The sequence below is a fragment of the Callorhinus ursinus genome, unplaced genomic scaffold (genome assembly GCF_003265705.2).
Source record: "Callorhinus ursinus isolate GAN/ISIS: 27379988/994484 unplaced genomic scaffold, GSC_fseal_2.0 scaffold8, whole genome shotgun sequence".
Classification (NCBI taxonomy): domain Eukaryota; kingdom Metazoa; phylum Chordata; class Mammalia; order Carnivora; family Otariidae; genus Callorhinus; species Callorhinus ursinus.
In genome coordinates, this window is record NW_027397070.1 from 21,160,671 (window position 1) to 21,183,779 (window position 23,109).

General features: G+C 34.5%; 1 protein-coding gene across 1 annotated transcript in view; it reads left to right on the top strand.

Annotated features, from left to right (window-relative positions):
* Nucleotides 1-22,100, top strand: part of FANCM (FA complementation group M) — a 60,776-nt gene extending 38,676 nt beyond the window's left edge. The window contains exons 14-23 of the mRNA XM_025870121.2: nt 1,604-3,515; nt 7,636-7,727; nt 7,835-7,903; nt 9,885-10,007; nt 10,800-10,956; nt 13,584-13,690; nt 14,442-15,005; nt 18,833-19,208; nt 20,899-21,190; nt 21,729-22,100. Coding sequence (XP_025725906.1) covers nt 1,604-3,515; nt 7,636-7,727; nt 7,835-7,903; nt 9,885-10,007; nt 10,800-10,956; nt 13,584-13,690; nt 14,442-15,005; nt 18,833-19,208; nt 20,899-21,190; nt 21,729-21,867 — 3,831 coding nt within the window. The 3' untranslated portion in view covers nt 21,868-22,100. The remainder of the gene's footprint in view (nt 1-1,603; nt 3,516-7,635; nt 7,728-7,834; nt 7,904-9,884; nt 10,008-10,799; nt 10,957-13,583; nt 13,691-14,441; nt 15,006-18,832; nt 19,209-20,898; nt 21,191-21,728) is intronic.
* The last annotated feature ends 1,009 nt before the right edge of the window (nt 22,101-23,109 follow it).

The window sequence follows — 23,109 nt, forward strand, 5'->3', positions numbered from 1 at the left end:
TATTATTAGCTATTATTCATGAATACATATAAATAGAGTAATTAGTTGTGGATCCCAGCAAAACCTATGCTATCAAAATAACACATATTTATTTAGCGCCTTCTGTATGTCCTCTTCTATTCCAGGCCCTGTGGTACATCAGTGAAGAAAACAGATGAAATATTCTGTCTGTGGGGAGCATATACACTAGCAGGGAGACAACCTTCTCAAATTAATATTTATTGTATTTATTATTTATTGTTCAAAAATTAGAGAGTTAACTGTTTAAGTCCCTGAATAGTAGAGGAATCCTGACTAAAGTAGCCGCTCAACGGGAAGAGAGGAGGGTAGGTCAGGAGTTGGGGGGACTATAGTTTTAGATTTAGTGATAAGTACACTTTAGAAATTTACTGTAAGAGTTCCTTTGGTGCCTGGGTGGTACAGCTGGTTAAGTGCCTGACTCTTGGTTTCAGCTCAGGTCATGATCTCAGGGTTGTGAAATCAACTCCACACCAGGCTCTCTGCTCAGTACAGAGTCTGCTTAAGACTCTCCCTCTGCCTCTGCCCCCACCCCCAGTCTCTCTCTCTCAAATAAATAAATAAATCTTAAAAAAAACAAAAAAGAAAAGAATGAAATATACTGTAAGAGTTCTTTGTTGGAAAATTTGTTAAAAATAGTATATTTCAGCCTACAGCCTAATGGATTTACAGGTACACTTATTTCAGATGTTCCAAAAGTTATTCTTAGTTCTTACCCTTATCAAGAGGGTAAATTTAACACATGTGTGTGTAGTTTTCATTTATATATATTGGTTACTGAATATCTATTTTTATGAAATTAGAATAGTTATTCAATTAAATGTTAGAAGTGAAGAACTTAGTGCTTATAATATTTATTTTTGAAGATTTATTTATTTGAGAGAGTATGAGTGCAAGTTGGGGGGGAGGAGGAGAGGGAGAGGAGAAGTAGACTCCCTGCTGAGCTCAGAGCCCGATGCAGGGCTCGATCTCAGGACCCTGAGATCATGACCTCAGCTGAAACCAAGAGTTTGTTGCTCAACTGACTGAGCCACCCAGGCACCCCTATAATCTTATTTTATGTATTTATTAAATTTGTTCTTTCTGCAAATAGTTATCATGGGTCTTTCATGTATTAAGTTCTGAGGATACAAAAATATTAACTGATTAAAGATAGTTTATGATAATTACACTAGTGCCATTTATAATTTTGTTTGATTTATTTGAATAATTTTTAAGTTAGGGGCACCTGGGTGGCTCAGCTGGTTAAGCATCTGACTCTTGGTTTTGGCTCAGGTTGTGATCTCAGGGTCATGAGATAGGTCCCCCTTATGGGCTCCCCACTCAGCGCAGAGTCTGCTTGGGATTCTCTCTCTCCCTCTGCCCCTCCCCCTCTCATATGTGCTCGTGCTTGCTCTCTCTCTCTCTCTCTAAAATAAATAAATTTTTTAAAAAGAATAATTTTTAAGTTATAAAAGAAAATCATTTGATTTTGAGTAATCATTTGAGTAATATAATATTGTTTAGAAAATAACATAAAGTAGAACTCATCTCTTAGTAATGGCTCTTATTTCTTGTGATTTTTTTTCATTTTCCTTCTTTCTAGGGAGAATGCAGCTATGAATTGGAAATTAAATCTTACTTACAAATGGAAGATGTTAGCTCAATATTTAGTGCTCCCAGGAATGAATATAATCCTCTTGCCAATGACACCTTTACTAGTAACAAGAAATCTTTATTTTCAAGGAATATAAATCAAGGCAGTTCATTCTCAATGACAAAATCTGATGAAGAATGTGCTGAAATTTTTAAACAAACTCATATCAAACCTGTTAAAATTGCTTTTCTAAAAAAAAAAGCCTCTAAAGAATTTAAAAAAGATCAACCTTATATAAAAGGAAATAATGATGTTGTTATGGATTCTTTAGATACTGATGGAAGTACTACTATAGAAAATATTTTTCAGGTAGACCTACTAAATGATAAAAGGGCATCAGATACAGATGAAGTTGCGGCTGCCATATGTGCTATCCATGAAAATGTTAATCAGCCGCGTGGATTAATGGAATGTCAAATTACAAATAAATCTAGTTCATTTCTTGGAAATTTTTTAGATTCTGGTTATAACAGTTTCACTGATGAGAAATATGTTTCATCTAGCTTATTTCTTCCATTTGAGGAAGAGCTTTGTGTAGCTAAAAGAGATGACCAATTTTATAATTGTCTTTCACTAACAAAAGAGGTACTAGCTAATGTAGAGAGATTTTTATCTCATTCTCCTCCACCTCTCAGTGGACTCTCAAATTTGGAATATGAAATTGCTAGAAGTTGTGAACTTGATCATTTGCCCTTCCCACCTTACACCGAGTATTTACAAAATGATAAATCTACTTGTTTGATGTCATATTTACCTGTAAATTCTCAACAGGATTTAGAATTGAATTCACTTAAATTTATTAATCATCCTTCTGAAAAAAGTTGCTTTTATAGTGCAACTAATGATAAGATTTCTGATGAGCCAAGTTCCTATGACTATGTTGATAAAGTAGATAAAGATAATAAAAATGAAAATATAGTATCCAGCAACCATATTCAAATAAACATAGACCCTCCAAAGTATTTAGTTGAAGAAAAAGTTTGTGATATGGATAACAATGGCCCCCCAGTATTGCTCACTGATCAGGATGAAAGTTTACCACTCTTCAAAGATGGTAATACGAAGTTTAATGACATGAGCCTTTCTCCCTCGAACAATAAATATAAATCTTCATGTGTGTCAGACAAAACTGCTTTAAGTGAAATGGCACTGGTCTCTCACTTCTTAATTTCTGATGAACTATTGTTAGATGATAATTCTGAACCCCAAGATCAAATTATCTGTGATACTAATAGTTGGAAATCTCATGAAGATTTAAAAGGTGTACATAAGGAAAAACTGAAGCATGATGAATATGTTTTTGACTGCTCTAAGGACTTATTTTCTGTGACTTTTGATTTAGGATTTTGTAGTCCAGATTCTGATGATGAAGTATTAGGACATGCATCAGATAGAAATAAAAATAAATTTTTAGATGATCTGTCTGGAAGGTGTTTAGATATTAAGGAGACCAATGATGCAAATTATGTTTCAAATCAAGCAGTAATACCACTAGATCATGTTGCTAGTTCTACGAGTAGAAGTATTACTATCCCATCAAGTGAAGATAAGTGGAGTCCAAGTTTTGCACATTTTCTACAGAGTGAAGCAAAAAATAAAGAATTTCTGTCTCCTGGTTATTCTCAGTTTTCTTTGCCAGTAGGAGAAAAAGTTATGAGTACACCACTTTCTGAATCAAACACATTGAACTCATTTTCTAAGAGGAAAGAAATGCCTAGGACACCAGATTCTCATAAGGGAAAATTACATCTACAGAGTTTCAAAGAAACCTTGAATTCAACTTTTGGTGATTCAGGACTTTCTGTAGAAAAGACTAAAAGGTCAAAAATCAGTCTTCGTCAATCCTGTCATCCTGTGGAAGGTAAGATTCCATCTTAATAAAACACACAAATCTGGAAAAATTACTCTAGATAAGCTTCTGTAATTTTTTAAAATGTGATTTCTCAGTATTTGATGTATTGAATTAGATAATTTATTATATATTTCTTAAGTTGATGCTTACTGATAAAAAGATTTATCTACATAATTTTATGGCATGCATGCCATGGGAAAGGTTTTATGCTAGATAGTGAAATATAGATTTGGCCTTGGCCCTTGACTGTAAAACCCAAACAACTGTGTGACATGTACATTTGTAAAGATACCAGTAAAATGTGGGAATAACTACCAAATAAAAAGGTAATGGATGTTTAGGAGGTTCAGAAGATGACAGAATTTTGAACTGGATTAGATTGGAAATATAGATTTTTTCACATAGATTTTAATTTTGGCTCTTCAGGAATATTTGCAATTTGAATATGTTGAAAATAATAGAGAATTTGGATGTTATAAAATGAAAACAAAGGGGAAAAAGGGAAGTATAAGATTTGGAGGGAATAGTATAAAGTAGAAGATTTACATAGAAAGATAGTTGGGGAAAAAAAAAAACAGTTGAGAAACAAGACTGTATTTGGAGGATTGAGGCAAGACCTCAGAAGTTCCAGAGGAATCTCTGGATTTCTGTGATCTAATTCTATACAGTTACAGAAAAACTAGAAAATATAGTGCTAGATGTTGATATTAGAATGACAAGTATTCTTTAAGTACTGTGATAGAACTCTAGTTTATGTATAGATTATTATAGCAGGCCATTTATGAATTTTATTCCTTATGATTGAGGAAAAGAGTAGTTGTAGGATAAAATGATTTTGCTCTGTAAATCTTTTTATGATGCTATTCTCTTTGGGATCAAAGGCATGATTTATGAATGTTTTATTTAAGACAAAAGCTTCTTGAAAGTAAGTCCTGGAAATATGTTTAATTTTTTTTAAATTGGGTGTACTCTGGGCGCCTGGGTGGCTCAGTTGGTTAAGCATCTGCCTTCGGCTCAGGTCATGATCCCAGGGTCCTGGGATCGAGTTCCGCATCGGGCTCCTTGCTCAGCAGGGAGCCTGCTTCTCCCTCTGCTGCTCCCCCTGCTTCTCCTGCTTGTACGCTCTCTCTTTCTCTGTCTCTGACAAATAAATAAATAAAATCTTAAAAAATAAATAAAATAAAATTGGGTGTACTCTGACATAATATATATTTTGGTTAAGTTTATGTTACCTATGAGCCTCCAATATTTGCTTTAACATCTTTATATTAAGTCTCTTAATGGTCGAGATCATTTTTCTATCTTTGTGTCAGATTTGCATTAAACCTTCTAGCATTATACTTAACTACTAACTATAGGCAATGTAATTATGAATACATAATTATTTAATAGGGAATATTTAGTATTTTTTATTATTATGTTCAGTTAACCACTGTATAGTACATCATTAGTTTTTGATGTAGTGTTCATTAGTTACGTATATAACACTCAGTGCACATCACAACAGGTAATATTTAGTATTCTTTGAGAATAGATGATATACAATGTTACATTAATTTCAGGTATACAACATAGTGACACCACATCTCTATCTATGCTCACAAGTGTAGCTACTGTTTGTCACCATACAACTCTGTTTACTATAGCATTGACTACATCCCTATGCTGTAGTTTTATTTTTTTATTTTTTATTGTTATGTTAATCACCATATATTACATCATTTGTTTTTGATGTAGTGTTCCATGACCTATGCTGTAGTTTTTATTCCCATGACTTGTTCATAGTATTTTTTACTTCACCTAATTGAAATAGAGGATTTAAGGTTATTTGTCATGCTATATGCATACTATAATAGTTCATTAAAACACCACTAAAGCAGTTGAAAGGAAAACTTCCTGGAATGAGTTGGTTACTATACCTGAGGCTTGCATTTAATTCTAACTTCTTTAGAAGGTAATGAAAAACAAAACTGGCCAATTATACAGTGCTCATCTGTAAAAAGGATTTATTTGGGTAAATTTTTTTTTGGCACAGTATGAGGAGAAATTTATGGTGTGAATTTGTATTATTTATTGCTGTGTAAAAAATGACTCCTCCAAACTTAGTGGCTTACAATAACATTTATTTGTAGTTTAGGAATTGGAGAGTTGCTTAAGTGGATAGTTATGGTTGAGGCTTTCTCATCAGGTTATAGGCAAGATTTCACCTGAGGTTGCAGTCACCTGAAGATTTGATGGCATGGAAAATCTGCTTCCAGGATAGCTTATTCAAAAGTGGGGTGGTGATGGGAAGGGGAGGCACACAGGAATCTCTGTCCATAGCAATTCTAAAATGCAGCAGAGCTGAGATTGGAAGTTCCTTGATGAGCACTCAAGGCCCAGAAATAACTCCCCATGGTTCTTGGCGTCATCCTTTGGATGCTTGGTCCTTTTTCATAACATGTAGAATTTCCTTAGCTGTTTCCTTTTAGTAAAAATTTGGGGATTTTTATTTTATGGATATTTTTAAAGGCCTCTTTTCATTTTATATTGTCTTTGCCCCTTCCTGTTGCTGTAGCTGGCTGTGTTTCTTCCCATAATTCTCGTATATCTTTGTGGATCTCTTGTGAATCTTATTGGGGTTCATTCTATTACATACTAGTCATGCTCACAAATCCTTTGGGCAACTCCTCTACTTTGGGCTTCTGCTAAGATGTCTGGAGATAGTTCCTTAATCTTCTTGGAAGGCCTGTTGTTTAAGAGGATTTGTGAAAGACATCCTTAGACTATATAGAGGGCCTTTTATCTGACTGCATGGTACTTTGAGGCACCATCTTTGATCTTTGAGGTCTTAAAGCATTTACAATTTCACCTCAGCTTCACCTGGATAGTAGTCTCCTGGCAGTCCTCTAGATTAGATCTTTGCCTGGAAGATTTCTTAATTTAGTATTGTTTGCCAACTAGAGAAGCTAGGAGTTTTCAAAACTAGTAAGTCTCAACTGTTTCATGTTTAATAGTCCTTTCTTTAGGACTCACTATAGGGTTGCTTCTTATATCTTTACAGTATAGCGTTTGGCTTCCTCCAAAGTGAGTGATGCAAGACAGACAGCAAGGATGAGACCTCAGTAACTTTTATGACCTAGACTCTGAAGTAACCCACCTTCACTGCCATTATATTCTTTTGTTAGAAGCAAGTGACTAAGTCTGGCCCATACTCCAGGGGAGAGGAATTATGATCCAGCTTTTGAAGGAAGGCCTATCAAAGAATTTATGAACATATCTTGAAACAACCACAGGGCTCTTACAGAAGGTTTCCTAAAGACTTGGAACGGTATCCGTAATCTGAATTTTATGGAAGTGCAGAAATCGAGCTTTGTTTAAGTACCTAAAAATTTGAAGTATTTGATTTTATATATCAGATGTTTGTTGTTGTTGTTGTTTTTTCCAAAGATTTTTTTTATTTATTTGACAGAGACATAACGAGAGAGGGAACACAAGCAAGGGGGAGTGGGAGAGGGGGAAGCAGGCTTCTCTTTGATCAGGGAGCCCGATGCGGGGCTTGGTCCCAGGACCCTGGGACCATGACCGGAGCCAAAGGCAGACGCTTAACGACTGAGCCACCCAGCTTCCCCCAGATATTTGTTTTTAGCATTCTTTCCACCCTCCCGAATACGTTCTAGTTAAAACATTTTGGTGAATATCTTACAAATTTTTATTTCATGCTTGTGTACAAACACATGTATATGTAGACATATGTATATACATATTTAAAGAAGAACCTCTTCACATATTGTTTTGTAGCCTACATTTTCATGCTTTAACTCCTTTAGAATGAAAATAAGACACAAAGGGCATAGAGCGATAGTACATTATAGAGATGAATTCTGGAACCTTTGACTAATAAAATTAGACTTTGCACTCTCCCGGCCTCATTTTGGTTAATTTGTAAAATTGAATCTGAGTAAAAAATGTGGTTATTAGCAAAAGTTATCATCTCTTAATTTTCTCACTGGCACTGTTTTATTTTTCTGTCTCATGCTGATTTTTTGGCCAAACTTCTGAAAAGCTTTTTAAATAATGGCACCCATCAATAAAATAGTTGTGATTAGATAAATCTATTGACTGGATTCATTTTTTTAATAAATTATAGATGAACAGTTAACAAGCAATGAAAGTGAAGATGATGAGATTTTCCGAAGAAAAAGTAAAAAAACAAAAGGAAATGTTTTAGAATCCCCTGAGGTGAGTCATTTAATAATCATAATAATGTGATCATGTAAAGGCTTTTTTCTCCCTCACCTTAAGTCTTTTTTTTTTTTAACTTTTATCTAATTATCTACTTTATCTAGGATCAGAAAAACAGTGAAGTTGATTCCCCACTTCATGCTGTAAAAAAGCGCAGGGTTCTTCCAAACAGAGTAAGTAGATAATAGATAATGTAGAGTAATTAAAATTCTTTTAGAGTAATTATTACAAGAAAAATACATGTATAGGTGAATGTAGGTATATATGATCTAATAGGTGTATGGTTAACACAAAAATAGATAGTAAATCCTGTGTGATTGGAATTTCTATTTCAAATTTATACTTCTTTAAAAACTGTTTTAGTCAGTATGCTTTAGCAGTTCCCTAAATATCTACTCTACATGTACTGTGTAAGATGCTGGGGACACTACTATAAATATTATATCCTGGTACTGTCTTAAGTCACCTAAAATCTAATAGGAGAGACAGATTAGTAAACAGATAATTTCAATATTTTTATTTATTTATTTTATTCAATATAATTTTTAATAAGTGATAAATGATAAGCCCTTATCCTAGTCCTTGGGAGTTCTGGAAAGTTTCTTGAAGATAATAAATACCTTGGCTAAATCTTGAAGCATATGTGGCAGTGAGGCAAGGGAAAGCATTGCCAACAGAGCAAGCAGCTTAAAGAATGACTTGAAGCGGGGAAATAGCATCTTTATTATTAGATGGTAAAGACAAAGAGTGCCAGGAAGTAAAATTGGAAAAACATCAGGGTCAGTTTTTGGAAGGCCTTATTCTTTCATTTGCTTACTGACTGGGTTTGAAAGAAGGAAAGGAAGGAGTTCAAGATGAGAGTCTGTTTCTTGGCTAGGGCTGTTTGGAATATGTGTCACAAATTTAGAGAAGATAAAAAGATGATAAATTCATTGTTGAATATGTGTGAGTTTGAGGATTTTGTGGAATAGTGAAGTGACAGTGTCTGGCAGGCATTGGTGACTATTTGAATTTGAAGTTTGGGTAGGCTAATGATGTTCATTTTTTATCAGCTATAAGCTGTTATGTGTAGGAAATGTTGAGATTAGGAAATCTTGTGTTTTTTAATTCTCTAATGTAATCTAGGATAAACTGCAAAAATAAAATATGTAATCAATTCATACTCACTTTGTATACTCCTGTAATACTTCACTAGAAAAATTGCTTTAACTTGCTACCTTAACTCATAAATGAATTAAAATATTGATAATGCTGATGATCAATCCATTTTAAAGTAAAATTATTCCTGTTAATTGAAATTATTTTGGTAAACGTCTTTTATTCTTTTGATTGTTTTTATATTATTATTATTATTTTTAAAGATTTTATTTATTTGAGAGAGAGAGTATGAGATAGCACATGAGAGGGGGGAGGGTCAGAGGGAGAAGCAGACTCCCTGCCGAGCAGGGAGCCCGATGCGGGACTTGATCCCGGGACTCCAGGATCATGACCTGAGCCGAAGGCAGTCGCTTAACCAACTGAGCTACCCAGGTGCCCTGTTTTTATATTATTTTGTAAGAGATAATGTTTGGACTGATTTTGATACCTATACTTATATATAGGCTTAATTAATTTTTGTAAAGACCTTTAGGATCTTCTAGAGGAGGTAGTTAAACTAAAACTACAAGTTTTCATTAAATAAATTTGATATAATACTAAATTGAATGAATGCTATACTAGTATTACTATATAACCTAATTTAGTGTTTTAGTACTTAGTATCACCTAACTTTGAAATTTTTTTTTATAAGATTTTATTTATTAATTTGAGAGAGAAAGCACACATGAGTGTGGGTGGGGGAGGCTGTTGGGCAGAGGGAGAAGAAGAAGTGAGCCTGACCTGGGGCTTGATCCCAGGACCCTGAGATCATGACCTGAGCTGAAGGCAGATGCTTAACTCACTGAGCCACCCAGCCTCCCCTAACTTTTAAATTCGTAAGTATTATGTATTTTTAACATGGCTCTGAGTTGTGAGAGTACTTTATTTTTCTAAAAAAAAAATGTTAGGTCAACTATTTAAAAAGAAAAAATTGAAAATAAAACTAATAACCCTGAGAAATACATTAAAATACAGTTTGATTATTTCTTATGCAAGAATTTTATTGAATTATTATAGTTAGAATTATCATCTAGTGATGAAAGTGAGAATTTTTACAAACGACATCCACAATTAGAAGACTTCAGGGATCAGAACAGGACTGCAAAAAGGGGCATGAAAGTCCGAAAGAGTCACCTTAAGGTAAACTTTTTTCATTTTCTTATTCATATATATATATATATATATATATATATATATATATTTTTGTATATATATTTATATTTAATGTTATATATTTACATATATGATTGTATATATAAAGTTATATATATTAATAAAAATTAGATTTTACATAGGAGTAGATTTCTCACTATAATTTCTTCATAGAAAACAATTCAAAAATTCAAAATATTTTGACCCTAATTTTACTTGTTTTACTAAATGGAATTAGAATCTCAAGGTGATAGTTTTGTTTCTTTCTTGTTTTGAAACGATCTTTCTGTATTTTGTTATTTTAAATGACTAAATGAAGAAACTTTATTGAAAATTTAAGACAAATTGAAAAAATAGAGACAGAAATCTTGAGTTTTAGAATATTTGCTTTTACAGTCATTACATCATTTTTCTTATCTCTATACAATAGTCAAATCCTTAGTAAAGAAGTCTCAGCACCTTTTTTTTTTCTGAATAGTCTTTTTGTGGTGCAGTAGTTTTCCTGGCAAAATTAATTAGCCAAAAGACTTGGGAGACTTTATGCTTATTAAGAAATATTCAGCAAGCTGACATGCTGACTTGTGCTGTATTTTCCTTATAATAGAATTATCAGAAATTTTAAATAGGTGTGCAAAGTTACTTTGTCATTTCTTCTTGCAGTTTTTCTTTTTTGTCTTAAAAGCATTGGCAAATAAATCCATTTTACAGAACTATTTCCCATTATTTAAGAAAGTAAGTGAGTTCCTTAAGGGTGTCTCCATGTTTTCTAATTTGTCACAGCTTGCAGCTAGGAGGTTTTTAGATGACGAAGCAGAACTCTCCCAACAAGAGGCAGAGCATGTTTCATCAGATGAAAATGATGAGTCAGAAAATGAACAAGAGTCCTCATTACTTGACTTCTTAAATGATGAAACTCAACTTTCACAGGCTATAAATGGTAAATGATATAACAATGCTTCTTTTTCTTTTAATTTTCAGTGCTTTTAATGTGGTTATATTTAGATATTTGTCAGTTTTTAAAGAACTTTAAAAGGAAATAAATTTGGTATGTGTGAAATATTTGGTCACTTTCATTCAAATTCTGTACTATTTGCTATTTTTTTAGACTTGGTTGTTTATAGGCTTCTGCTAATTTGATCATTTCTCACCAGAATGATCTGGCTGGCTCAGTGTCAAATGTTCATTTAACAAGTTTAGTGACTACTGTGTGCTGGTACTATGTAAGGTTCTCAAGAAAGCTGTATCAGTGAACAAAGTGGACAAAAATCTCTGCCCTTATGAAGCTAACATGTGAATGGAAAGAGACAAAGAATACACATAATAACTAAATTATTTAGTATGTTATAAGACAAACAATTTACAGAAAAATGAAAAAAAAGTAAGATGGGGATTTGGAGTGGCAGGGGCTGGGATATTAATAATGGACAAGCAGTAATTTTAAATAAGGTAATTAGAGGCAGGTCTCATTGAGAAGGTGATATATGATCAAAGACTAGAAGGAGATGAGGACTTGAGCACTGCTGATTGTTAACAGCAGATGAGACACAAACCTAAATTTATTAGATTTGCCAAGTAAGGGAGATCTACTTTTGGAAAACGGTGTCTCCAAACAATGCCTGAGTAGATCTTATATATAATACATTAATTGCAGATGATTCAGATTGGCTGTAATAGAAATAGGAAAGATTCTGTGGGCTTCTCAGTGTTCTAATCTTTCATAGATCTTGCCATTTATTCTGCCTTTGTACTCTCTGTCATGATTTAAGACAACAGATTTTCCCAAGGGCTACTTTAAAGACGAAAGGTCTTAGAGACTAAGTTCTTGATACTGGTATGATTTGCAGAATAAGGGTTCTTAGTATTATGCTCTTGATGTTCATGAACAGAGTGGCTTTTGGAGGTTTACAGTATAATCTGGTGGGGAATGTTGATGCAAAGACAACAACCAGTAGACAGGCCCCAAGGCAGGAGTGTGCAGCATGTTCCAGGAACAGCTCTGTGACTGGAATTGAATGGTGGAGCAGCAGAGTGGTAGGAAGTGAGATCAGAGAAGTAATGAGTAACCAGCTCCTGGTCTGACTTACTGCAGCACTCTAGCTTCCGGTGTCGAGAATGGCCTGCAGGGGAGCAAAGGTGGGAGAAGAGACCATTTAGAAGGTTATTGCAGTAATCTAAGGAATGCTAGTGGTGTTTACCAAGGTGGTAGCAGTGTGAGGGTGAGAAAGATTGGATTCGGGATATTTACAGCTGACAGGATTTTCTGATGGATTTGAGAAAAAAAAGAGGAGTCAATGGGTTTGAGCAACAGGAAGGACTTAGTTGTTGTCTGATATTGGGCAGGCTGCAGGTAGAGCCCTTAGGATGGAGAGTAGGGAGATCAGCAACTCCATTTTATTTTTTAAATTTTTCAAAAAGTTTAAAATTTTTTTTAGTAATCTACACCCAACGTGGGGCTCAAATTCATGACCCCAAGATCAAGAGTTGCATGCTCTTCTGACTGAGCCAGCCAGGCGCCCCTGAAACTCCATGTTAGATGTAGTGCATTCGAAATATGGAGGATTTCAGAGTTTTTTTGTTTTTTCATTTATATGACATTTGGGAAAAGGTAAAACTATAGGGACAGCAAATAGGTTATTGTTTGTTGTAACGATACATTTGTCAAGACAGAACTGTACCGTAAAGGAAGATGAATTTTACTGTATGTACATTATACAAAAAAAAAATCTATGAAACAAACAAAATTGTCTGAAAGCTCCTTGATTCTGAGTTCTTCTAAGAAACTAGAAGTAAGGGTCTCACTAAGTTTATAGGGATTTAGCATGAGCTGGAAGTAATCAGGCGGGTATCTAGTAGTTGATAGCTATGCTGTGGAAAATGGAGATAAAGGAAATATTATTCAAAGAAAAAATGATACACCTGGTTCCGAGCCCCATGGTCATTAAATTATCAATGTTATCTCTGAAAATAACCTAAGTTAATTAATCACTCCAAAAAATGTAAGGGAAAATGGGAGACAAAAATAAAATTGCTTTCTAATTATAACCTTAAAAAAAAGGGCAGACATTAAAAAAAACTTATGCTTTTCCCAGTTTTTGTTTGACTGAAAATTATGAAACATACTTACTATTACCTGTGCCTTTTGATGTTTTTAAGCATATGCTTTCTTTTTCGCCTGAATTTCTTGTGTTTTATTCAGTATTTTCTATACATCAAGTACAGTCCTCAAGTTCTTCATATACATTTATTTTTCATGAAAAGGCACTGTCTTAAAACTCATTTTCAGAGGAGAGAGATAGCTAAGGCAGAGAGCTTAAATAAATGGTCACAATCATCCAACCAGCTGGTCTGATTTCAAAGGCGAAGCTAACTTTACATTTTTTAATAATTGTTTTTAGACTTGTTTAAATATTTTTTGTGTAAAATTATTAATACATATTAAATATTTTTTGTGTAAAATAATTCCACAAGGCTTGAATTAAGTAAATTTGAGATAGATCAAAGTTAAATACCTTACTAGTTTTCATTTAAATAATTTTGCTACTTGAAATTCTTATCTTTACACAGATTCTGAAATGAGAGCTATTTACATGAAATCTTTGCGCAGTCCATTGATGAGCAATCAGTATGAAATGGTCCGTACGAAACATAACAACATAAATATTTTCTCACAGGTATGAACTATAGAAATACAGTGGAGAATTTCCTGATGAGAGTGTTGAAATGTGTTCCTGTTAATGAAGCCTCCATTGTTTCTAAAACTGGACTGTTAGAGTATTAGGGATAATTTCTGCCCTGAGTCAGGAAGGTGGACTTAATGCCTTTTATTCCTAATTTGATCAAATTATCCTATCTTCAATTTGAGCCAATTAGAATGTACTATTGAACTGTTTTCCAGTTAGAAGAATATTTAAAAGAAGTGAATAGAACTTCATCATAACTGTTAAATATTTAATTCTTGTATGTTCTCTTGTTTCTCTTGAAAATTATTTTTTATAAATATAAATTTTTATAAAGATGTTATATTCTAAAAATTATAAATTATTTTCCATTTATGTGCCCATTTTCACATTAGTCTTCTTTTTTTACAAATTGCCAATATTCAGCCTGGTAATACATTCATATCTCTATACTTCCATTGTGTTTTTTATGTAGCACTTATCCACATTGTTTATAAATTATTGTTTATTTTTCTGGCTACCTACAATGGACTATAAATTTTTAGAGGTAAATCATTTTTTTTTTAAATCTCAGTCTCCCCATTTTCTTTCATAAAGAATATAGTCAGTATATGTTGATTGAGTGCAAGTGACTGAATTGATAAAGTAAGTGAAATACTCATAAAGATCTCATGTACTTAAAAGAATGTTAAATACATACTGATTTCATGAAAGAAATTTATGTATAATGTATTTTTTACTATAGATTCCTGAGCAAGATGAAACCTACTTAGAAGACAGTTTTTGTATTGATGAAGATGAGTCTTACAAAAGCCAATCAAGTGAAGAAGTGTGTGTTGATTTTAACATAATAACTGAAGATTGCTTTGCAAGTGGGAGTAAAAAATATAAAACCCGACATGCAGTAAAGCTAAAACAAATGGAGATGAGACAAAATTGTGCCCGTTCAAAAAAGAAATTATCCAGAATTATTTTACCAGATGATTCAAGTGAGGAGGAAAACACTGTAAATGATAAAAAAGAATCCAGTATTATGGTTAACCCAAGTACTGTTAATAAGAGCAAACAGCAGGACGATTGTTTGAATATAGTGCATTTGGGGTCTTCATTGCAGTACAAGGACCATTCTGCTCCAGTTGTTAATCAGTCACCGAAGCAGAGACGACAGACACCACTTCATTTAAAGGATGCAGTTTCTGATGTCTCAGACTTCAAACCTCAGAGCTGTAATAAAGTTGAAGCTACCTCACCGTCATTTCCTACTGTTGATTCACAGAAAAACTGTAGAAAATTTCCAATTCATTTGAAGGTATGGATCAAATTATAGAAAAAGCCTTCATATGATTACCGAAAGAGTTTTTTTTTTAAGTTTTTTTTTTTTTTTTAGTAATCTCTATACCCAGCGTGGGGCTTGAACTCACAAACCCAAAGTCTAGAGTCACATGCTCTTCCGACTGAGCCAGCCAGGTGCCCCTGTTGTTTTGCTTTCTTTTGTGTTTTGTGTTAAATAAGTCAAAGAAAAATTAGCAAGTGGTGAAATTTTTTTTTTTTTTAAGATTTTATTCATTTTTGAGAGAGATCACAAGTAGGCAGAGTGGCAGGCAGAGGGAGAGGGAGAAGCAGGCTTCCTGCTGAGCTGGGAGCCCGATGTGGGGCTCCATCCTAAGACCCGGGATCATGACCTGAGCTGAAGGCAGAGGCTTAACGACTGAGCCCCCCAGGCGCCCCAGTGGTGAAATTCTTTAAACAAGAAAATAGCACACTAAATTATATTAATAATTCATATAAGGATGCTTAGGTTTTAATTTTTTTAAGTGTGATCATAGTTTTCTTAATAAAACTCTGTAAGGAAACTTGCTAGTTTTATAAAAAGAATGTAGGAAAATGGGCTTCCTGCAAAATAAAGTTAGCAGAAATTACATGCTCAGAACTAGTTCCCCACAGATTAACTTTTCTTTCCCCCGCTTCAGATATGTAACTCTCTCTATTGGGAAGAGAAGTTTAGGGACTTCTACCTGATTTCCTTCCTTTAAATTTCTTTTTAGAATGGCCAAATAGTCCAGTTTCTGGCTTTTCCCTGTCTTGTTATTGCTCAAATAATCCCTAAAGCCACTTTCAGTTTTTAAGAGTTTATAATTATAGTAGTTTTGTTAAAATAGGGGTTAAAGTTTCAGTAATTGGAATCTCTTAACTGTACATGACATTCCTTTCCTTGATTGTCATCTTGGAGAAAGACCTAAACTTCTGTTTCTCTAAATATTTTATTCCGGGTGTTTCAGGCCATTCTGCCTTAGCAACATGCTCTTGTATCAACACTGTAGCTCTTAAATTGATGTTTCCAGTTTTTTGGGTTTTTGTTCTTAAAGATTTATTTATTTGAGAGAGAGAGAGAGAGAGAGAGAGAGGAGGGGCAGAGGAAGAGGGAAAGGGACAATCTTGGGCTCCATGCCCAGTGGAGTCCAACATGGGGCTCAATCCCATGACCCTGAGATCATGACCTGAGCTGCAATCAAGAGTCGGAGGCTTAACCAACTGAGCCACCTAGGCATCCAAATGTTTCCAGTTTTAAATTGTCCCCAGGCTTTTTTGCACAAAGTTGTTTCTTCAAGACATAATTAGAATAAAGGTGACTAGATCAAATCTTGTAATAGATTGAAGAACTAGAGGCTAATTAATTTTCTGAGCCTCAGTATCCTTAGCTGTAGTATAAAGATAATAATCCCAAGGGTCAAGGTATGGCCCTGGGTTTAAGATGGTTCAACTTCAATAATTTTTCGACATTATGATGGTGCAAAAGCAATATGCACTGTGTAGAAACCATACTTAAAATTTTGAATTTTGATCCTGTCCTGGGCCAGCAGCTTGCAGTTTGATACTCTCAGGTCATGTTGGCAGCTGCAGCTTCCAGTCAGCTACACAATTATGAGCATAAACTTGTAACTTTCTGTATTGCATACAGCCATCCTGTTTTTCACTTTCAGTACAGTATTCAATAAATTACATGAGATATTCAACACTTTTATTGTAAAATAGGCTTCATATCAGATGGGTTTTGCCCAGCAATAGGCCAGTGTAAGTATGCTGAGCAATTTAGGTGTATTAAATGCATTTTCCACTTAATGATCTTTTCAATTTTTTTAAATTTTTTAATTAACATATAATGTACTATTTGTTTCAGGGGTACAGGTCTGTGATTCATCAGTCTTGCACAATTCACAGCGCTCACCATAGCACATACCCTCCCCAATGTCCATCACCCAGCCACTCCATCCCTCCCACCCCCCACCACTCCAGCAACCCTCAGTTTGTTTCCTGAGATTAAGAGTCTCTTATGGTTTGTCTCCCTCTCTGATTTCTTCTTGTTTCATTTTTCCCTCGCTTCCCCTATGATCCTCTGTCTTGTTTCTCAAATCCCTCATATCAGTGACATCGTATGATACTTGTCTTTCTCTGATTGACTTATTTCACTTAATACCCTCTAGTTCCATCCATGTCGTTGCAAATGGCAAGATTTAGGTGCGTATGTCCCTTCGGATCACTACATTTGTTATCTTGCGGGGAAATACCCAGTAGTGCAATTGCTGGGTCGTAGGGTAGCTCTATTTTCAACTTTTTGAGGAACCTCCATACTGTTTTCCAGAGTGGCTGCACCAGCTTGCATTCCCACCAACAGTGTAGGAGGGTTCCCCTTTCTCCACATCCCCGCCAACATCTGTCATTTCCTGACTTGTTAATTTTAGCCATTCTGACTGGTGTGAGGTGGTATCTCATTGAGGTTTTGATTTGGATTTCCCTGATGCCGAGGGATGTTGAGCACTTTTTCATGTGTCTGTTGGCCATTTGGATGTCTTCTTTGCAGAAATGTCTGTTCATGTCTTCTGCCCATTTCTTGATTGATCTTTTCAACTTATGATGGGTTTATTGAGATATAATCCTATCATCATACATTGAGAAAGATCTGTACATGCACAATCCTTTGAAAATCAGAAGCACTAGCTACATTTCTACATTGGCATGCTCTAACTAAAAAATGAATATATCTAGTAATACTTTGAGGACTGTGAAAAAGGATAAATAGATTTTTATAGAAATGTGTTTTAAATTTTCTTCTATTTATACTACATTCCAATGTAGTATGATTCTTCTCACTTGAAGTTAGGAGGGGTAAGAACATGAGGTAAATTTTTTTTATGGTGGGTTTTGCCTTGGGAAGAATAACTTTTTTATACAGTCTCAATATTTTTCTTTACAGTTTCTGAACTTCAGTGTCATATTTAGGAAGGCATTTTCTACTTCAAAATAAGTATTCCCAATGTTCTCTTTTGGTTCTTTAGTGCAGTTTTTTTACATTTATTTTTTGTTTTTTTGAAATTGAATACTGAATTATTTTGAAGATTACTTCTCAGTGATCAGGACTTCCATCTTTAGCTTAGGATGTAAAAAACTGGAAAGAACATTGTTCCCATCCTAGTCACAACAACAACAAAAAGCCAGATAATCCACAGAATTATTTTTTTTTTAAGATTTTATTTATTCGACAGAGAGAGACACAGCGAGAGAGGGAACACAAGCAGGGGGTAGTGAGAGAGGGAGAAGCAGGCTCCCTGCTGAGCAGAGAGCCCAATGTGGGACTCCACCCCAGAATCCTGGGATCATGACCTGAGCCAAAAGCAGACGCTTAATGACTGAGCTACCCAGGTGCCCTGAGAATTTTCCAAAATTAATTGGCAAATGAGTATTTGAGTCTATTTTCAGTTCTTTTTGGTATAGACCCAGAGTGGAATTACTGGGTCATATAGTAATTCTGTGTTTAACTTTTGAGGAATCGCCAAACTGTGTTTCACATTGTCCGAACTATTTTACATTCCCAACAGCAGTGTATGTTCCAGTTTTTTCACATTCTGACAACATTTATTTTACTGTTTTGTTTTGTTTTTCATTATAGCCATCCTACTAGGTGTGAAGTGGTAGCTTGGTCCTTCATATATATAGTCACTTTGATCATATTGAAGGAAAAAAAACAGTTAAAAAGAGGAAATAGTAATATTAGTAAGGAAAATCAACTTCAGGTGTTAGAAGTTTATGGCACTAATATATATTTAACCTGATTGTTATCAATATTTTCCACCTTTTCAGGTTGGTAGTACACTGGAGGATTCAAGAACTTCAGTGGCAAACTGTTCCAATTCAGAACCACATTTGGCTAGCGCACATGCTTCTCTTAGACTTCCACAGGAAGGCCAAAGAAGTTGTATTCTTGTAGATAGTTGTGAAATCACTTCTGGATCCGAAGTAATTTCTTCCCTAAGAGCAATTCATGGCTTACAAGTAGAGGTTTGTCCTCTTAATGGTTGTGATTACATTGTGAGTAACCGCATGGTGGTGGAAAGGAGGTCTCAATCTGAGATGTTAAATAGTATCAATAAGAACAAACTCATTGACCAGATCCAGTACCTACAGACCATGTTTGAAAGAATATGTGTGATTGTGGAGAAGGACAGAGAAAAAACAGGTTTGTATTTTTAAATGTTTTTGTTTATAGGGCTGTAAAGGAACTCAACTATTATTTAGTTCACTCTTTTCCTGTCAGGATGTGGAAGACTCTTAAAATACAAATACCTGACTCAAAAATGTCACTTTATGTTTATATAAAGCCATAATGTTTTTCATTAGTCATTGTGTTTATTTTATGCTGCTGTTGTTATTATTAGCTTCATAAATAAGTTTATTTCTGGATTTTTTTGTCATTATGTTTAAATGCAGTTTGAGAGTTAAAGGGTGAGAAATTGAAGGCAAGTGAACCAGTCATGCCTTTTTTCAGGAGCTCCAGAAAGGATAGGACCTTAAGGCAGTAGTGGGGAAAAGGAGGATTTAGGGGAATTAGGACACAGGATTAGCAGTAGTTGGTGGAAGGAGGCAAGAATTACTGTAATCCATCAGACTGATTTCTTTCACTGGACAGCTAGTTAGGTAGTGGTGCTTTTTACTGAAATTATGAATATCAGAGAAGAGCAGATTTGAGACATAAGGGGTGTTCAGTTGAATATTCGGGAGTTCTTATTAGGGAGCTGAAATGGGTGCATAGGAGCTTCAATTAGGGAGTTTCTTTGGGTGATATTTAATTGTAGGGGGAGCCCTGAGAATGATAGAAAAGGTCATGGAATATGGAATCAGAAGACTGCACTGAATTCTGGTGTCACAATAGCTATGTGACGTTGCATTGACAAATCACTCCCTCTGAGGGCTTAATAATATACTTGTCTTACTCATCTTGTGATATTATGAAGACTAAGTGAAATCATGCAGGCAGAAGCCAGTATGGAAGAATTCAAGAATTATGCAGTCACACAGTATATAGGAAAAGGAAATAATGTAGTTTATATAAAATATTGGGTTGGTAATTGAGCATTGTACCTTTTTACCCTCATGCTGTCACTGGTAAACTGTGCGGCCTTGGATAAGTCACTCTTTCAGTAGCCAAGTTTCTTTTTTTTTTTCTTTCTCCCCTCCCCCCCACAAGTGAGGATTTCAGATTAAGTGATCTCTTGGGTCCTTTTAATGCTAAAATTCTATAATTTCCTCTTTACCAACATATCCTTTATATAAAGGATATAGATTTAGAATAAAAGGAAAGTAACATGGCAAAAGTTACAGGAAAAAAAAAGTTATGGAAAAAGTTTTGTTTTTCCATAATGAAAAGTGCCTCCAAAAGAATGGAGGATAGAATATGAAAAGAAATGAATGGGAAAGGTTAGGGAAGTAATAGGCAAGAATTAAAGATGACATTAAAATGGGTGTGCAGTGTTTTGAGTTCCTCTTGGAATAAATATATAAGATTTTATATCAGTTAAGCCAATACTTGAGCTATTCATCAGTGCTAGCATTATAAAGAATTTGAGAGATAAGTAATATGGTCTTGGTCTTCAGGAATGAATTAGCTAGGAATATAAGCTCTCTCCTGCCGACTCATCTTCCTGTTTAATGCCAATTGAAGACACTCATAAAGATAATTTTTCCTATTTTATCTCCCAGATACTTGAGACATCACTTTAAATCTTTAGTTGAGGCTTTCTCGTTAGCATAACGTGGCACTAGTTTGCTTAATGGTTGTAAATCTTGGGATTTTAATAATATATAGTATTAATAATTCTACTTAATGTAAGTTACTAAGGTTTGCATTTTCCTAAATGTGAAATATTTAGGAGACACATCCAGGATGTTTAGGAGAACAAAGAGCTATGACAACTTGCTGACTACCTTAATTGGTGCTGGAATCCGAATTCTTTTCAGTTCCTGCCAAGAAGAAACTGCAGATTTGCTAAAGGAACTGTCTTTAGTAGAGCAAAGAAAGAATGTTGGTATTCATGTTCCAACAGTGGTGAACAGAAGTAAATGTGAGGCACTTCAGTTTTATCTAAGTATTCCCAATGTAAGTTATATAACTGCATTAAATATGTGTCACCGGTTTTCTTCTGTGAAAAAGATGACTAACAGGTATGTCTGTTTTAATATTTTTAGATGGTTTTAAATGATTCTAAGTCTTTCATAGAAATTTTAATATTTTTTTAAAAATAAAGATGTATAGAACCTATTAAGATTATCTCATTCAGTAAAGACTTTTTGCTTGCCGGTATGTTACAGCCACTGCATGAAGGTGAAGATCTTAATGGGGGGTAAAAATAGGCACTGCCTTTAGGGAGCTTAAAGTCTTCTGGGAGCTAGACAGACAGCTCTTATATTTGAGCTTGCATTCTAACATTCCTGGGCTGTTTAGTTCTGGAACTAGACAAATGTGACAGTGCAAATTTTACTAGTTTTTGTCTATTGCTTGAAAAGATTTCAGAAAATAGGTTATTTTAATTAAAATAACCAGTGTAAGATATTGAAATTATTATTATATATGACTTTAAATATAGAGAATGTTTTATTTAAACTCATGCTAAGGACATTAACTCTTTTACATTTGGTAGTCTTTAAGCAAGTAAGAATATTAAATTGTATAAGTCAAAATTTCTACTAATTTATTTTTCAGCTCACCTCAAGAAATCTCCATATATGCACGAGTAACTCATCAGAAGGCTGAGGAAATATATAGATACATTCACTATGTTTTTGACATGCAGATGTTACCAGATGGTCTTAACCAAGGTAGACTACAGTCTGATGCATGATTATACTGCTCAGGTGCGATGAAAGAACTCTGGCAATACTAATTGTACTTCAGTGATCACTCCTGTGGTTTGTTATGATCAGCTTAAAATATGTAAAAGAATATTTTCCTGTTTTATACTGTGTACATTTATATTTATATAGATTATAAATTATTTTAAAAGAAAACCTGATGTTCAGTAATCATTTTGATTAATAACTAGATTATGAAACTTATTTATTGAATAAAAAAAGGTTTACTGAAGGTGCTATTAAGAAGGTAAAGGCTTTGGGCGCCTCGGTGGCTCAGTTGGTTAAGCGACTGCCTTCAGCTCAGGTATAATCCTGGAGTCCCGGGATCGAGTCCCACATCAGGCTTCCTGCTCAGCGGGGAGTCTGCTTCTCCCTCTGACCCTCTTCCCTCTTGTGCTTTCTATCTCTCATTCTCTCTCTGAAATAAATAAATAAAATCTTAAAAAAAAAAAAGGTAAAGGCTCGAGTTAGAGATGTATTTTAGAAATTTTCCAGAGATTATAGTACTGTACTTGCCATTTGTTAGCATAATAGTTTGAGGTGTCTGACTGCTGCCAACTTAATGGTCATAAGTAATTTTCCTATATATAAACGATAGTATCATCTAGAATATTTTAAATGTCCTGAGTCTACATACATATTGTATAAGATGTGAATGGTACGTGTATCATGAGTTACTAGGAGAGATGAAAATTTAACAGAGTATGATTATCTTACCAGAAGTGTCCCAATCAAGTATAGTCAAATCCTGCTAGTATGAACTCCAACCTACACTGCTTTTTTTGTTGTTGAAATATTCAAAGAAGTGGAATACTGGCTTAGACTTGAAAAATTGGTTAGTATAGATAAGCTGTTGAATGTGGACTTCATTGTGCCCATAACAGTGTGTCTGTGATGCTATTACTATTTTAAGATGTCTCCATGTTACCACATGTCTCCATCTGCAACATCTAAGGCCCTCCTAGTCAGTCTAGTGCTTAATGCAGCCTTTAACTATTGATCCCCCCCAACCCCCATTTAGAGTCCTTTATTCACTGCAGGGTAGTTGAACCAAGCTCACAGTAGAGTTCTCCTTGCCTTACACCAGGCAGGGACTTCGGAGTTCATCTAATTCAAATTGCTTTTCTCTTTTCTCATCAGATAGAGAAGTGAGGCCCACAAACAAGTGACTTATTCAAGTTTACTGGGAAATCTAGAACCAGAATCCAGGAACCAGATAGTTTTTTTCACTA